Source organism: Chelonia mydas, chromosome 24, assembly GCF_015237465.2.
Source record: "Chelonia mydas isolate rCheMyd1 chromosome 24, rCheMyd1.pri.v2, whole genome shotgun sequence".
NCBI lineage: Eukaryota > Metazoa > Chordata > Testudines > Cheloniidae > Chelonia > Chelonia mydas.
The window spans coordinates 4,973,945-4,991,453 of NC_051264.2; the positions used below are offsets into that span (position 1 = coordinate 4,973,945).

Genomic DNA, 17,509 nt, shown 5'->3' on the forward strand with positions numbered 1-17,509 from the left:
GCCACCTCATTGTTACTAACGGGCTCCTTTGCTGGCTCCAAGACTGAATGGTTCGTGAAGAGCCAACTGCGGGGGAAGCAATACCAGGGCTGTCCCCCTTCTGTGAATAAAGAGGACTCTAGTCGCCAGGGCGCTTGATCAGGCACCTTTCACCTGTGCTCCATTCACCCAATTTTTATTCCTTTAAAATCCATAAAGTGTGATTCATAAACACCCACCCTAACCGAGAGCCCTGAGAGGCTGATTTAACCATCCATCAGGTGACATGCCCCAGCAGGGGAGGGCCCAGCATTATTGAAGCCGGTTGCCATGGGGCGGCCCAATGTGTCTCAAGCAATCGGAAGGAGATTGAGAAGAAACCAGACCCCTAAGTGCCATCATGGGAAAGCATTCCCGAGAGGAAGAACCCCAGAGCTCACTAGAACCATGCATGCGCACCTGCCTGGGTTTTGTACATTTCCTTAGCGCTTTCTTAACACTCAGAGGCACGAGCAGCCTGTTGCAGGCTTGAGTGCAATTCACAGGGAGCTGGTCTGATCAGAGCACGCAGCTCCAACTTTCTGGTATGTTGCAAGGTTGGGCATTGAAGCAGCCTGGCCCAAGGATGATTTCACGGAGCCTTAGACATTCCTGAGCACCATTCATGGTGCTTCTTTGAGACCACCTGCATTTTGGCATAAGAACCGTGATCTGCACCTGCCATCTAAGATCTTTGACGCGCTCTGCAAACAATCATGAAGCATTAGGTAAGTAATGTTATGGATTATTCCTGGTTTGCAGCTGGGAAAACTGAGGCTCAGAGCGGGAGATTTTTCATGGCATTTAGGCACCTAAATCCAATGGGAGCTGTGTCTTTGAAAATCTACCCCCACAAAATTAAGTGACTCACCCAGTGTCACCTGGCAAGTCAGTGGCAGAGGCAGGACTATTAACCTGCAGGCTATATTCCCTCAGTTACTGTGCCATAAGCTACACCCCTCCTCTTGTCTTCCACAGGCTCTCCATGTCCCCTCCTCGCCCCGATTCAAGTAGGAATCTGCAGAAAGATTAAGGAACTCAGGGCTCTGATTCCCGTTTACATAAGGCCCCTTTACATCACTTTGGCAGTGTAAAGAGTTGCACCCACTTTAAGCCCCTTCACGCTGCCAGAGCAGTGTAAAGGAGCTGTAATGCAAATGAGAATCAGGCCCAGAACAGAGTGTAAACAGTCACCGCTGTCTCTCCATTTGAGTCTCCATCTAGCTAAACTAGGTATATTTAGTTCTTTTAATTGATCTTCCAGCCCCTTAAACGCTGTTGTTAACTCCACTTTGACACGTTTCCCAATCACCCTGGTACCTGAGCCCTGCCAGGTCAGTATGATTCTTGCAGGTCTGATGGAAATTTTAAAAGCATCAAAATCAGGACGTCCCTGGAGCCACCCTCGCTCAGCTACGCCACACATGGATAGGCAGGAAATGCTAACACAGCAACCAGTGACCCAAGATACGATGCACGGATAACTCAGCTGTGGTGTAAACTCTGCTGATTTAGCAGCAGTAAGACCAACCCCAAGGGTTCAAAAGCCTCCCCCGAAATCATGAGATTTTAAATAATAATACATTTTAGGCTCTTTTTATTTTCCTTTTGGATTTTTTTTTTAATAGTCTCTAGGGCTGTGCCCAGGTCATGTTTTCAAGCTTTTTCTCTTCAACTGTAAGATCTAGAAACTTAATTATTTTTGAAAAAATGAAAGCTGAGATTGTCATGTCATCCCCTGACTCTAGGAGCAGGGGCTTTCAGAAATACATCAAGTATCCCAGGGGCTGCATTTGGCCCCATATGCAGCAGAGGCAGCATGGTGAATGGCAAAATATTAGCCATCATGGCTAGGAACTTAGGAATTGATCAGACCAGGGGGTCCATCTAGGCCACTATCCTGTCTCGAACACCAACGGCTTTAGAGGAAGCCAGCAGAAGGCTGCTATGGGATAGTCCCTCCTTCGCACCACGACCCCCGGCCTGGGAAAAATTCCTCCCATCTCCCATGAATTAGACGTTGGCTGCGCTTGGAGCTTGGTGTTAAATCTGCACCCTGTATACATCAATGGTTGGATATTAGGAAAAAAAATTTTTAGGCGGGTGGTGAAGCACTGGAATGGGTTACCTAGGGAGGTGGTGGAATCTCCTTCCTTTGAGGTTTTTAAGGTCAGGCTTGACAAAGCCCTGGCTGGGATGATTTAGTTGGGGATTGGCCCTGCTTTGAGCAGGGGGTTGGACTAGATGACCTCCTGAGGTCCCTTCCAACCCTGATATTCTATGAATGTGTAGATTCCTTCCAGAAGGGACCATTGTGATCATCGTCTCTGCCCTCCTGTGTAACACAGGCCAAAGAACTTCCCCAAAATAATTCCTAGAGCAGACCTTTTAGGAAAACATCCAGTCTTGATTTTAAAATTGTCAGCGATGGGGAATCCACCACAACCCTTAGTAAATTGTTCCAGTGGCTAATTACCCTCACTGTCAAAAATTTACACCTGATTTCCAGTCTGAATTTGTCTAGCTTCAACTTCCGGCCATTGGTTCTTGTTAGACCTTTCCCTCCTCACGTGCTGCTTATGGGAGTGAGTGCCTGAAAGGAAATGCTGGTGATTGCAGCCGTGCAATGAAATATACCACACAGATGTGAGGGGGATAATGGTGGACTGGAGCAGTGGCCTGACTAGACGCTAACCTAGTGTTACTTTTGGGTCTGAGTCAACAGCCATTGTAGTCAGTGGGAGGACTCCCATGTTGGATCAGTCCTGTGTGGACCCATCTGTGTGACCCCTCCTCTTGTCTTCCGCAGGTCCTCCACGTCCCGTAATCGCCAGAACCGTTGATGGCGTCGGTAGAATCCACTGGGTCAGAAGATCCACCTGTGGACCCAGATCCCCCCGCGCCTCTGGCCTCCAAGAAGAAGAAATGGAAGGAGAAGGCCAAGGCCCCTGGGGAGGCCGGGGAGGGAGGAGACAAGCCTCTGAAGAACCAAGCTGAGATTGCAGGCCTCACCAAGGCAGGCCACCGGGCCCTGTTGCTTGGGGAGGCTCAGGAGGCCTTGGCCTGCTTCAAGAAGGCCTTTCTCTTGTCATTGGAAACCCCGAGCGCGCAGGTCCAGAAGGCCTGTGCCTTCAACCTGGGGGCGGCCTACGTGGAGACCGGGAAGCCGGAAAAGGGCCTGGAGTTCCTACTCAAGTCCCAGCCCAAGGAGGGGGAGGCTGGGGAGCACTTGGGGGACCTTTACTTTAACATAGGGGTGGCCCATGAGGGGCTACAGGACTTCCCTAAGGCCCTGGAGCATTTCCGCAAGGCCTTGGGTCACTACTGCCCAGCCCAGGCTGGCAACCAGGCCGGCGCCTATATGAAGATGGGCTACTGTTACTTGGGGATGCAGGACCCTTCCCGGGCAGCCCAGTGTTTCCAGGAAGCCGGGCAGGCCTACACCGCGGCTGAGAAGCTAGAAGGTGCCGTGGTGGCCCTGGCTGAGGCCAGTAATTACATGCTGCAGAGCCGGTGGTACGGGGCAGGGGAGATCATCGAGGTGCTGAACAAATGCCAGCTGCTGTGCGAGAACATCCCAAACAAAGCCTTGCTGGGTAAAGGACAGGCTGGGTGGTTTGGGACTACCATGCCATGCGAGCTGCAGCTCGGTGGTTCAAGCCTATAACAAGCCTGTAGTGCCCGGCCCTGTCCTTTCTTTGTAAGGCACTTTTTCATTCCTAGGAACCTAGCTGGAGGCAGGTGCCATTTTGTGTCCCTGGAAGCGCACCATGTTACAGAGGAGACACACATGCTGTGCTCTCCCTCACGGAGGCTGCAGGCTACGGCTCAAACCCGGTACAGATCTGGGTAGCTGGTGTGAATGCGGTTTCCTTTGTATGGCACAGTAAATTCCTAGGAGCTCTCTGCTGCCGCTTTGCGTCCCGTCCGGATGCAGCTCGTGGTGAAGGAGCCACACGCACTGTGCCTGCACCTTCTCTCTCTTTCTCTCAAACCAAAGTTGTTTAGGCCAAAGCACGTAGTGGCTCTTTTCATACAGGAAGAGTAACAAGGTTGGTAAGGAGAGTAAGAAGAGAGTAGCTGCTTGGGGGCCTCTACCCAACAGAGCTTGGTGGGTCTGAGTGTTCCACAGGCCACTCACCGCATCACAAAAGCCCCCAACAAGGTTGACGTTAGTTGTCTCCTTTCAGCAGAGGACCCAATGGGCCATGGCTAGAGTACCTCCAGTGATAGGTAGTCAGGGATGTTTGTACTGTGAGGAACCATCCAGCGTCCCCCGCCCCCCATGGGATGGACCAGTTGGTCGTTCCTGACTCTTAACTTCTCTGATAAGGTCATTTGGTTTATGCTGCTCACTTAGTCATGCATCTGAAGTCTGAGTTCGTGCCGCTTTCACTTGTCTTCCGACCTTTCATCTGAGAACCCAAGACCACAACCCAGTTCTCTCTCTCACTCTACAGGCAAGGTCTACAACGACATGGGCCTCAGTTACGCCCAGCTCAAGGTCTTCTCCCTGGCAGCCGAAAGCTTCGAGAAAGCCCTCCCGCTCTGCCAAGCCGACCAGGCAGACCGGCGCAAGGAAGCCATGGTGCTGCAGAACCTGGGCGCTGCCCACAACACCTTGGAGAACTTTGATGTGGCTCTGGGGTTCCACCAGAGAGCGGCTTTGCTGCATGGTAGGTAGCAGCTGGGCTGGGGAATGCAGGGTGCTGGAATCAAAGGCTCTGGGACTCTCCATCTAAAACCTTTTGTGAACGCTAGAAGGAGAATTTTGGTCTCTGGGCCTCTCAGTCTAGAACCTTCTGTGGGCGCTAGACTATAAAAAGGAGAAGGAGACCAATAACATTTTGTCTTCCATCCATTAACAGCACACCCCCCCAGCTACTCATTCAGCATGGAGAGTGATGTCACGCATCTTGGATACCCCAAATTAAACAGCGCCCCTCTCCTCCCCCCATGTGCCTTTCTCTTTGACATGCAGACAATGGGACACAGCAGACGCTCACAGGACATCTGTAGCTGGTGTTCACTTCTGAGCTGATGCAACATTGATGGTCTCTGGCTCATTGATGTTGGCAGTTAGAACACCCTAGGAACACATACATTGTCACAGGGTATCTGACCCATGGCTAGGACCCACTGGTTCGGAGGAAGGTGAAAAAAAACCTAGTGGACAATTATAGAATAACCAGAAAGTCTCTTCCTAGCCGATTCAGTTAGTGATGAGACACATATGCTGAAGCATGAGTGTTTATAGCCCAAATAATTTCTTTTTCTTATCTAATATAATCATGGATGATAAATGCCTAGTCCTTTTTAAAAATCATGTCCTCACTGTCCTGTAGCAGTGAGTTCCACAAGTTAAATAGGCTTTGTGATTTTTAAAAACTATCCTTGGGATGGAGCAAAGGGAATTATGGGAACTTGACCTCAAGCGCTCAAAATTTCCCCTGGGGGGGGGGTTGCTATCCCACGATACACTGCAAAAAAGTCCCACACAGACCGTGGGCCAAACGGTGGCGCAGGGGACACTGGGATGCCTACTACTCATTTTGCCAATAAGTGCAGCACTAGTAAAGGCAGCCAAGTGTCCACACGCTTTAACAGCACTGTGTCTGTGTTCGCAGGGACGGCTGCATGGGCCAACTTCCCGAATGCAATCCCCCCAGGGTCCAGGGTGCAGCCTATCCAGCGCCCAGCCTGGGATGCCATGAGCTGCTGCTGCATCGTCCCTTGAGCGGACTAGATCCAAGCTAATTCAGGTGTCCCACATGAGCTGCAGGCACACCTCCCGATTGCAGTGTAGACGTACCCAGCGTGACCCAGGGAAACCGGCTCTGAAAGGGGATGTGTTTGTCTGTTTCCAGGGATGCTGGGGAACAGAAAGGCTCAAGGTCAGTGTTTTGGCAACTTGGCCTATGCATTCAGCCAGCTGGGGGACCACGAGGCTGCGGGGGAGAACTATCTGCACTCTATGCAGGCCTTCAAGGATTCGGGTAAGGGGAGCCGTGGCTCAGGATGGGGTGTTGGCCACCCCGAGCCTGTGGGCAGGTTTTTCTCCCTAGGAGCGTGCTGGGGGCCTGGTAACAGCCCGCGCTGCTCAGTTCTGTTATCTTAGCAGCCCTCTCAAGCTAAGCAGGTTCAGGCTGAATCAGCCCTTGGGCGGGAGGCCGCCAAGGAAGCTAAAAGAAGCGGTCACTGGGTTGGTGCTGCTCTTCCCCCGAAGTTGGCACGGCACCAATGGGCTGGCACAGCACTAGGGAATGCCGGGATGACGTCTGATGGCAAGGGCTGATCTCCTCACTCTACTGCTCTGGCTTCTGACCCCGTCTCCCCCTCTGTGTCCAGATGACCTGCCTGGGCAGTGGCAGGCTTGTGAAGGGCTAGGAGCCGCCCGCTTCCACTTAGGAGACCCCGAGAAGGCGATTCTGCATTACAAGGAGGCACTAACGTTGCTCTCTAAATGCCGGGTAAGGCGTCTGGGGGGCGTAGACCAATCCACACCCCACCTAGGGCTTGATTCACATTGACCGTAAAGCTCTTGATTACCACGCTGGCTGGACGGCCCCTGGTGTTCAGAAGCTTCTCTGTCAGTGAGAATGAGGCCCTTGATGTCTGTGCTGCAGAACCGGGAGGGAGCGTTGTCTAGTGGTTAGACCCCAGGACTGGCACACCAACCTGCTGGGTTCCATTCCCAGCCCAGCCCTGGGCTTGGAGCCGGACCCTAAAGCCAATGGCCACCGTCTGTCAGGATTAAGGCCCTGGCTGGGCGATTCGGGGTGTCTGCGCCCTTGTAATGAGCTGCTCTGTCCTCCTCAAGTGGCAGCTGGGCCATATACAGAGGACGAGCCTGCTACGGCCTTCGCGAATGAAGCAAGGTCTTTTAGCTCAGGCAGCAGCAACTTGTGCTTTAAAGTCCCGGGGTCCAATCCCCGCTGCCAGTGACCCAGGGTAGAATGGAAATAACGATACTGACCAGATGGATCAGTGGGGGAGGGTGTGAGGCTTTTATTATGCTTGTAAAGTTCTTGGAGAGCCTCAGGCCTGGGCGAAATGGGATATTATTCATTCATCCAAACGATTCTCGCTTGAATGGGGATCACGGCTAGGAAAGCAACGTGCGGGCCAAGTGGTTCAAAAGCGCGACTGTACCATGATTTGCGACCCAGACCCACGTGCGGGATTGTAGCACCGGCCACCCCGCCTCCCAGTTCGGTCTAACAGGGCCATCTTCCACTTTCCGGCAGGACGTCCCCGAAACGGCCCAGGAGCGGATTGTCAACAAGCTCACGGATGCCATCCAGTACCAGCTCTCCCTGAACAGCCGCTTCTCCCACGGGGCCGGGATAGCCGCGGCTGCACCTCTGGTGAGTAATGAACGGCTTCCCCTTGGCCTCTGGGGGCCTAAATTAGCCCTGCTCTGCGTGATCAGCAGGCCCTGGGGGGTCTGCGTGGCTGACCCTGGCACGTTTTTGAGGCTTGATTCTCAAATGCATGAAGGCTCCGTGTGCTGCGGTGGCTGCATAAAGTTGGCCAAAACAGCCCCCCTGAAAACCTGCAGGCGGGGCAGAGCTAAGGCATAAGGGCACAACACGATGCCACCAATGGGGGCAGATTGGGGCATGGCCAGAGAGCACTGTGCTCTAGCTCTTCTCTCTGCTTCCCTGGGCCCACAGAGAGCAGAGCATAGGTCAGAGCAGCCCACAGGCAGTGCAGGGAACTGGATCCAGGTCTTCTAAGTGCCAGGCTAGTGCCCTAACCACTGGGCCGTCCTTCCTCGCGGTGCCGCTGTCAGGCAGGGGATGCAGCTGCAGCTGGAACAAGGCTGTTGTGAGTGTCTCTTCCCCACGTCACGTCTCTGATTCTGTCCTCGGCGGGGGTTTTAAATCCACTGAGCTCTGCGTTATTCAGCAATAGAGCCAATGCCCTGAAGGCAGCCTTTTGCTGCAGCATTTACCGCCCCTGCCCAAGCCTTATGGGCCCCATGGTGAACATTTAATGGAATTGTCCTGCTAGGGACGCTGGGGAAGCCCCATCACTTGGATCCCTTTTGGCCTGGGTTTGCATCCCTGACTCACCTGAGCAGTCCTGTAGGAATCTATGGAATCAAGGGCAAAAAACCTCACGGTGCTGCAGAATATGCTTCAGCAAACACCCCTACCTTGGCCAAGCCAGAATGTGGAGGAGGGGGTAGACTAGGGGATTTAATGCAAAATCTGCTCTCAGTTACAGCCGTGCAAGCCCACTGACGTATAAGGTTGCATGGCTGTAACAGAGAAGAGATGTCGGCCAAGCGGTTCAAAAGCGCGACTGTATTTTCCATCTTTAATGCCTGTGATTCCATGAAGACTAAAGGGACCTTTGAATGTCCCCGAGAACTTCCTTCTAGTGCTCCCCATGCTGAGAAATTCGGCATGGAGTCTTGAGAAATTCGGCATGGAGTCTTAGACTATAAGACCAGAAGGGACCACTGTGGTCATCTAGTCTGACCTAGTCGACAGTAATGGCTCGTAATGCTGATGTTCTGCAGGGGTCTGGATTGTTAGTGGAGAACACTAGAGGGTAAATACTCAGGGCCTGATTCTTCCCTGCCCTGCACCTTGTGCAGTTATTTACACCACTAAAAAGCGGGTGAAAAATGCTACCAGATCAGCGAGGTCAAGTAAAGAGAGACAATACAGAGCAGATTGGCCACTTCAGCTGTATCCCTAAACAAGGAAAAGAGGTTTGTTTGCTTTTCCTGAGATTGATCTATCTATCTATCCTATTGACACACTTCTATCTGTCTGTCTATCCCCATTCACACCCATCTATCTATCTATTTATTCCATCGAGATGGATCTCTCTACCGCTCCCAATGCTGTAGTTTCTAGGCCCTGACTCTGTCTCTTTGCACAGAAGCACTTTCCTGGGAAGTTACAGACCTCCAGTCAGGTCCGATTTTCCACGGCACTGCACCAGGGGCATGGGAACAGGCCCCAGCCATTGCACCAGGGAAGCAATTCGTAAGTAGGACAGAATGGACCATATGACACCCATCACTGTGGGGGTCTTTCCCCTTCCTTTCCTGTCTTGTTGGCCGCGGTCAGTACCTTAACTGGAAGGCCAACCTTCTTCTCCGTGGCTATAACAGGTCCTTCGTGAAGCACGTCCCCCCAGCAGAGACCACAGAGGAGCAATATGAGTCTGTGCTGTGTGCTTCCATGCATCTGAGACCTTCTCCACAGCGAAGAGCATGGGGCGGCTCGCAGCACGCAGGGAGGCAGCCTCTGCAAGGACCAAGTTACAGGTCTTCAGGTAAGAGACTGGATGGATTGGAATAACGTTTGGTACGACAGCGACGTGTCGAGGTCCCAGCTGAGATCTAAGCCCTGTTCTCATAGACTTGAAGGTCAGACGGAACCAGCATGGTCATCTAGTCTGACCTCCTGCACAGTCCCAGCCCTGAAGAACGTATATCTAAATGACAGAGGATTATTATACGGAGCGTAGTGGTGGCCGTGTCGGTCCCAGGATGTTAGCGAGACAAGGTGGGGGAGGTAATAGCTTTTATTGGTGGTGATAGAGCCCAGCTTTCGAGCTGACCCAGAGCTCTTCTTCAGGTCTGGGAAAGGTACTCCTAGCGTCGCAGATATAGAGTGATCACTGTCTATCGCTATCAGTCCTCATTCTCAAAGGAAACCTGCACACCACTTTCAAAAGACAAGCCTGGGAGCTTAAATTCCTAACTCCACTAGACATGGAAAATCATGGACTGAACAGAGACACTGGATTTATGGCTTATTACAACCATCTGTAACCCACTAACTTCCTCTTTTTATCCTATGACTGCAGAAGTTTTAATGGTCCCTTACAATATGAGCTAACTGTTTATACTAAACAAATCTGTTCCACCTGGCATTTTGCTGTGATGCTGGGAGTTCCTTTCCCAGACCCGAAGAAGAGCTCTGTGTGGCTCGAAAGCTTGTCTCTCTCCCCAACCGAAGTTGGGCCGATAAAAGCTATTCCATCACTCACCTCGTCTCTTTAAAGGATTATCTCCATTTTACAAATGGCAAGTTACAGCACAGAGAAATATAAGGGACTTGCTCAAGGTCACACACAGAGCCCGTGTCAGAGCCAGGATTTGTACCCAGCTCTCCTGAGTCCCAAATCCAGGGCCTTAAGCACAAGATTCCTGGGTTCTGTTACCAGCTCTGCTACTGGGTGACCTTGGGCAAATCACTTCCCTGCTCTGTGCCTCAGTTTCCCCATCAATACAATGGGGATAATGATACTGATGTCTTTCATAAGGCGCTTTGAGATATGCTGATAAAAAATGCAATATATCTGATAAGTTATAATTATAATGAATAATTTAATGCCCAACCCTTTAAACTTCTTCTTTGAAGAGGTGGGTGCTGCACAGACAATGGTCCTGGCAGAAGGATCCATGCTAGATCACAGAGACCCACGCTGCCACCCGGTGCTAGCGCACAATCGCTGCGAGGAGCTCAACAGCGCTATCATGGCTTCAGAATATCACAACCAGCCCCAAGCTAATAGGTGGGTAAAAGAGAGAGACGCAAACTAGGTGCTGGCTGGTAAAACTGCCCTAGAAAATGGTTCAGCATGAAGTTGTGACACGGGGACATTGCATCATGAAGTGGTGTAACCATAAAGACACTCAGTGATGATGCATCAGGATACAAATTTCACAAGAAGACTGAGGCGGCCTTGACAGGCTCTCAGAGAAACACAAAGTTTAGTGTCCACGTTGTACGTTAACCTAAGTGATGCATAATTGTAGATACACTTGTCCCGGGTTCACCTGAGCCATCTTGCAAAGCAAGTGTGCCTTAATTTAATAGCAATAAATCGATGTCTAACTCAAGATGGCCGCCTGGCCTTTAATTTCAAAACATAAGAATTAGAGTCCTTCAGCGGCCCAACCAAAATGGTGAAGTCAAAGGTAGCCCCAGTATTGTCTGCTAGTTACTGCAATGGACAAGGAGCCTGGACTCCTGGGTTCTATTCCCCACTGTGGGGAGCAGCACTCTCCAATGGCCAGGGAAAGGACGACTAGGAAGATGGTTAGGGGCCTATCCTGGGACTGGTTTCTTGGGTTAAAAAAAACAAAACAAAACAAAAAATATAACAGGAGAGATCCTTCCTTCTCTGTCCCAGTGCCCCTATAAGAAGCAACTAGCCCTTTTTATCTTCCATGCTGGGCTCTGATTGGCTTTTGCCTGCTCCTGGCCTTTCTAGCTAGTGGAGTACCAATTCTTGTTGGTCCTACCAGCAACTGACCCTGGGTGGCCTCTCTAGGCAGTTCTTGGAGGTCTGAATTCACTGCTCTTTTTCTTCAAAAGGATGCTTTCTTTGAAGGGGTTGCACCAAGGCAGTGGGGTCTCCAGTAGGGGGCAGCAAATGCCTAGCTCACCCATCACAACACTGATGGAAAAATACGATAACAGGGATTGTAATATAGTAGTTACCATTTCTTAACATGTGGAGAGAGGGGTTACTATGCGGTGCACGTCAAGCACCATTTTATCAAAGTGGGTGCTCCCAGACTACAGTAGACGCCCCCCACGCACATTTTTTTCAGCCCACTTTAAGCACTGATAGTTCCCACACTTATAAGACTCAAAATGAAGGGATAAAACAGGTATAAAAATTATAATTGATATTAGCTAAAATTACACATCCTATTAGATAAAAGATACATAACAACTCCAAGAGGGTGTAAAAATAATTGTAATTGGTATTCTGATTGGAGTCAAGGATGGGGTGTGATTTAGTGAAGGTAAAATACATGAGACTTGATGTTTCATTACGCAGAGAAATTAACAATTAAAACCTTGCCTTGGTATTTCTTATTTTTTTATGGTTTGAAAAATGAGAAATGACCAATGAGAGCAACCGTAGCTCGGGTTCTACGGAGTTTTTTTGTTTACGCATTAGACATGAAGATCAGGTGTTAATTCTCATTGCCACAGCAACGTAAAGGGGCCAAGTGTAAATGAAAATTCAGGCTTTAATTTAGCCTGTCATGTTTCTGATTATCCTGTCACTGTCATATCAAAGTGCCTTTGCTTTGTTCTCCTAGCAATTTGAACAACACATACCTGCACCCGGATCCTTTCCACTACAACTGCCTGCAGAATGGGAGACTCCATCGTTCATCGAAAAGTAAGCAGGAAAACAAAATATTGATCCCTTATAAAGAAAGCAATGCTAGGTCTTGAGTCCCCATTGGCCTGCACATTGTGCCATCCTTTGCAGCGTGTCCAAAGCTCTGTGAGTCTTACGATATTTGGGGTTTTTCTTCAAGCCCCAGCTGCTGGAGTCAGGTGATTGTATGAGAATCTCAGCTCTCAGGTTTTTTTTAAAATGGTTCTAGCCCTTATGATTGCAAAGAAAAGCTTTGAAAACATGAATTGAGTATAACACTAGAGGATAAAAAAAACCCAGACTAAATAAAAACAACCCCAACCTGTATTATTCATTATTATTTTAAATTTCATGATTTTAGGGGGGCTGATGCATTTTGAACACTTGGGGGTGGCAGTTCTGCATGCATGCCTATGCAAAGTGGGTGTAGTGTGCTACCAAATCAGAGGCAGCACCTTCCAGTGGATAGAGCGCTGAACTGGGTGTCAAGAGACCTGGGTTCTCTTATTCCTGTATAAGTCCTTAAAATGGGCCATGGGGGCTGTATGTTATGAGACATGATCCACTGGTTTGGATTAAGGGTGTCTCAGGGATTGGACATTTATGTAGGTATCAGGAGTAGACAGAGCTTTCATAATCAATGACAGCAAATTCTGGAAGGAATATCTCATGCTCCAGGGCTGAAGCTGAGACCTATTAAAGATCAGCATGAGATCTGCGTAGGGGGCAGATAATCCCCCCCTCATCTGCCCACTGCAGGGGTTGCACAGAGTTTAATGCATAGAGTTTAAGGTCAGATCATATAACACAGGCCTTTAAATTCCACCTAGTCACCGCAGAACTGACCCCAAGAACTTGGGTTTGGCTACCGTGTCAGGCAGCCAGGCTTGCTCTGAAGACCTAAAGAAATGGAAGGTTCTTACATCTTCCTCTGGCCATGCAGCTGGCCACTGTCACAGACCAGGTATGGACTAGGTGGACATTGGGAGTGATACGTTCAGCTGTTCCTATGTTTATCTGGCCAGGTTCATGCCGGGTATAACTCCATTGTCTTCCACTGAAACTGAGCTGTAAAATACAAGCAAACGGACAATATTTTGTATCAACAGGAAATAAATGTTTTCGCTGGGGGCGTTGCTGAGTGTTGCTCTTTTCCATCAGATTTCACAGGCCCTCACCACGATGAAACCCTCCAACTGAGAACGAGGACCCTGGAGCGGTAGGTGATGCTGCAGTGGGAATAGTTCCCAGGCCATGGGGGCAGGATTGTTTGTCGGGAGTAGGTCCATTGGGAGTTTGGTTGGAATCAGGCACTGAATTCACCCCACCAACTTCTCTGCAGAACCCAGCAAGGAAATAAGGCCATTGCTCGGGTACTGAGTAGAGCTGGAAGAAGTGTGGCCTAGCAGCGGGAGCTTGGAAAGAGAAGCTAGAGCTGCTAGCTAGTGAAATCAGCTGCCCAGCCAGCTCACCTGTCTGATCCCCCGGCGGTGCGAGGAGTCACTGCAACTCCTTGCTCTGCGTCACAGCTGGAACACCTAAAAACAACGTTAATTGCTCCCATCATGTTTGCTCCCCTCCTAGAGCTGCTGCCAACCCCGCTGGATGTCTCCCCGGTGAGAGACCGGAGCCCTGGCCACAGCAAAGGAAACGCAGGTTCGAGTCCATCATGTGCACACTCATGTGATGGTGAATTCCAGAGGCTCGGCTTTGCTCTGCTCTGAGTAACCAGGGATGCTTAGACATCGTATCATAGCAGGGGGCAGGGCATGTTTACTCCTCTCTGTCTACAAAGCCCTCCACAGACTTCCCCCAACCTCTTCCCCTCCCTGGTCGTAAGGCATCGTCCTCGTCTTTGTCCCTTCACCACTGGTGCAAGGGCCTTCTCCTCTGCATCCCTCACCTTCGGCAAGATGAACAGCCTCCATCTTGCCGAATCCCCAGCTCATTTCGACTGAGACATGAGACAGGATGTCTTTCCACCAGTTGTTGGGCTCAGCACAGGAGCGGCTGAGCGCAATCCTCCCGCCTTGTATTAGCCAGACTCGATGACCACAGTGATCCTTCCTGACATTAAAAATCCACAATGCAAATTTAGAGGATAAACTATTTGGAGCCGGGACGGTCGTTCTGTACAGCAGCTCGCACCATGGGGTCAGGATCCATGACTGGGGCTCCTGGGTGCTGTGGCTGTACAAATAATAAAATGCAAATATCTTTCCTCCCTCCTTTCTTGCCTTTTTCCCCTCCTTCTCTACTGCTGTTTGGCTTTGCACACTGTACAAATAACTGGCAATCAGTCGCCACTGTACATTGCTTTGCAATAGTTTGGCTGTAAGCTACTCTCCAATGGGGTGCTGTATTTTACTATATATAATGGGTCTGCTTCAAAGGCACCTTGGTTAGGTACCACTTATTGCCCAGGTGTTACTCTGTTGTAAATAGCAATGATCTCTCCTGTCTGTAACCTCTGCTGCATGCAAGATGCTCGTGGTCATTTGATATAAGGGAGCCCCGGTTAGTGTGAGAAGGTCTAATTTACACCACCTCCGAGTCTGGCCCTTGGCCATGTGGATTATGGAAAGCCAGGGGCTGCTGATTTCATGATTCCCCGCTCCCGTTTCCTGGGTCACAGTGGGGCCAGTGCAGACTTCCACTGGCTTAAGATCAGGCCCTGAAATCATGAGCCTTCAGCACTTAGCTAAAGGAGTAACTCCCTTAGCTGGAAGCTGTAGTAGACTCTTAACCACTTCTCTGGGTCAGCCACTGCAAGAAGACAGTGACCCACACTCCTCTACTGTGGGTACACCACTCTTAGGCCACCCACTAGATGGGGCTGTGAAGCCTTCCTTCTGAGTCATCACTAGCACTAGATAAAGGGGACTAGGGTAAAGGATCGGAGGGTGGAACAGACACCTATGAAGAAGGAGTGGGCTGAGGTGGTATCTCATTCTTGGGTACTCAGTGGAAACAGTTACCAACAGAGTAACCAAATCCTGCAGGAAAAACCTCAGTGGGAAACTCAACTGAGTGAGGACCCCAGGGTTTGGTCCCCTATAAATAAGTAGAGGTGCAGGATCAGGGCCTTAGATTGTGAGCTCTTCGGGGCAGGGACTATGTCTCACCGTGTATACGTACAGCTCCTAGCACAATGGGCCTCTGATCTCAGTTGGAACCTTGAGCTGTGACCGTAACACGAATAATAAAGTTAGCAATAGCTGTTTTTTCATTCTCAAAGTGGCATTCGCAGTAACGTCTGCTTTAAATTCACATTCTTTTGGTTGCTGTTTCTTGCTGTAAAATATTATTATAAATAAATCTGTATTTTGTACAAGGTGTCCCAGTGTCACAACTTTTTTGTGTGTCCCTTTCTGCTGGATGTTACTTGGCACCCTGCACACTACAAGCGCTCGCCGGAGGTGAGGTGCACCCTCTGTGCGGGAGATCTATGCACCACAAAATCCTTATGAAGTACACCTCTGTGCATGGGATCTATGAGGCACTAAATGCAGGTGAAATTCACCCCCATGCACGGGATCTATGCACTACCACGTCCTGGTGAAATCCACCACTTACGTCCTACTTAACCCCCTTAGGTGCATGACCCTTTGCACAGGGGCAATTTTTACCCACAGAGAAAATAGCACAGTAAAAATCTACCCTTAGCTGATTTGATCATGTTTTTCACCTGCTTTGCACTGGTGCAAATGATTGCACATGATGCAGGATGATGGTGCATCAGGCTCTGTAGCATGGTGGTGCGCTCACCGGCATGGTACCTCCTGCTGGTTGGTCTGGGAATTAGCTCTTTCAGCTTCCCAGTGCCTCATGCTAACCAGCGTCTCACTTGGTGCCACCTGCTTCTCCCTTTCTTCAGGTAGCATCCTTTAGTTCAGGCCCCACGTCTCTCCTGGCCCACAGTGCCCCTTCTGTAGGGTACTACCCTGCAGCAATGCCCCCACACCAAGGAATACTCCCCGGGGAACCCCAATTCCCCAAGTCCACCTTGCCTCAGTGACCGACTGCCAGTATCCATCTAGCCCCTTTTCTCAGGGGCAAACTGCAATCTGAAATGACCGCTCATCATTGGCAAGGGGCTTGGACCTGCTGTCTTTTCCTGGCCTAGCTGCATCGCTGCAGCCTCAGTACCCCCACAGGCCCTTTTAGCACAGCCTCAGCCTGGGGACTCACCTGACCAGAGCTCCCCAGCACTGCTCTATTTGAGATACCCTTCTCTAGCCAGGTCCTTCCCACTCCACCACTGGAGTGAGACTACCCCTACCTAGCTCCCAGCCCTTTTATGAGGGCCAGCTGGACCCTAATTGGGTGTGGCCTCACCTGCACTGCCTACCCCATCAGCCTCCCTGGGCTGCTTTCAGCCCCAGGCCTCTCCAAGGGCCGGCTTTTAACTCCTTCGAAGCTGGAGCAAGGTGACTGCCCCACTACAGGTTCTAATTGCTCATTGACTTGTTTAAGAACCTTAACATTTCATGCATAAAGGCCCCAGTCCTGCAAACGCTTAAACACCTCTGTGAATTTACTTGCACGAACGATCCTGTGGACTTTAATGGGAGAGGGAACATCCTCATTTGAGTTCTCTCCTAAGGCCATGATTAAAGGATCTCGCTCCTAGAACGAAGGAGTTTCGCTCTCTGCGGCTTAGCGGTGGTTAGGAACCATAGAATTGGGATTTTTGAACCCTCGCACCCTCCAAGGTTCCAGAAGGTTTGGATTCAGATGATTAGTTCTTAGGTCATCACAAGGTGTTGTTTCATAAGACATTCAGGGCCTGAACCGAAACAGTCCATTGAAGCCAATTGGTTTCAGTACATCAGGCCCAGTCATCTCACTGTCAGCTAACATAAATACAAGAAAAAAAAGTTTTACAAAACCTAAATGGACAGAGAATTTATTTTTATTTGCATAACTTCTACTGTGCTTGGATGTGAACAGTCCCCTGCAAGGCAAACACTGCAGCCTTTTCCTACAGCCTGTGGGAGGGAGGGAGGGAGGGAGGTGAAACTGACAAGACACTGGCTAGAAACAAAAGTGAAACTGATTAAGCCCCTGATATGGGATCCCAGTAGAAGATCTGGAGTCCCATTGACATCACAAAGGTGTCCTGCACAAAACAAGTTGCAGAAATGGTCTCCTAAAGCCCAATCCTAACCTTGTGATTAAGAGGTTGACCTGGGACTCAGGTGATGTAGGTTCAAGGCCTAACTCTGACACTGTCTCCCTGGGTGACCTTGGGAAAATCACTTAAGCTCTCTGTGCTTCAGCTCCCTTCTGTAAAATGGGAAGAGTGGGCCACGGTGTGTCTCTGACTATGCAT

At 50.1% G+C, this 17,509-nt stretch overlaps 1 protein-coding gene across 1 annotated transcript; it reads left to right on the forward strand.

The window, feature by feature from the left end:
• Positions 1-324: 324 nt before the first annotated feature.
• Positions 325-15,506, forward strand: TTC24 (tetratricopeptide repeat domain 24). The gene is made up of 12 exons (XM_007064590.4): positions 325-746; positions 2,828-3,614; positions 4,479-4,694; positions 5,886-6,014; positions 6,367-6,488; positions 7,266-7,385; positions 8,917-9,023; positions 9,152-9,315; positions 10,410-10,563; positions 12,110-12,192; positions 13,336-13,393; positions 13,759-15,506. Exons 2-12 carry the CDS (start codon positions 2,861-2,863, stop codon positions 13,859-13,861), a joined length of 2,010 nt encoding a protein of 669 aa, XP_007064652.2. The 5' UTR covers positions 325-746; positions 2,828-2,860; the 3' UTR covers positions 13,862-15,506.
• The last annotated feature ends 2,003 nt before the right edge of the window (positions 15,507-17,509 follow it).

Coding starts and splice junctions, on each gene's coding strand:
- TTC24 (XM_007064590.4), top strand. CDS start 2,861: ATGGCGTCGGTAGAATCCACTGGGTCAGAAGATCCACCTGTGGACCCA. Junction 6,015..6,366: donor GCAGGCCTTCAAGGATTCGG/GTAAGGGGAGCC, acceptor CTCTGTGTCCAG/ATGACCTGCCTGGGCAGTGG. Junction 6,489..7,265: donor CGTTGCTCTCTAAATGCCGG/GTAAGGCGTCTG, acceptor ACTTTCCGGCAG/GACGTCCCCGAAACGGCCCA.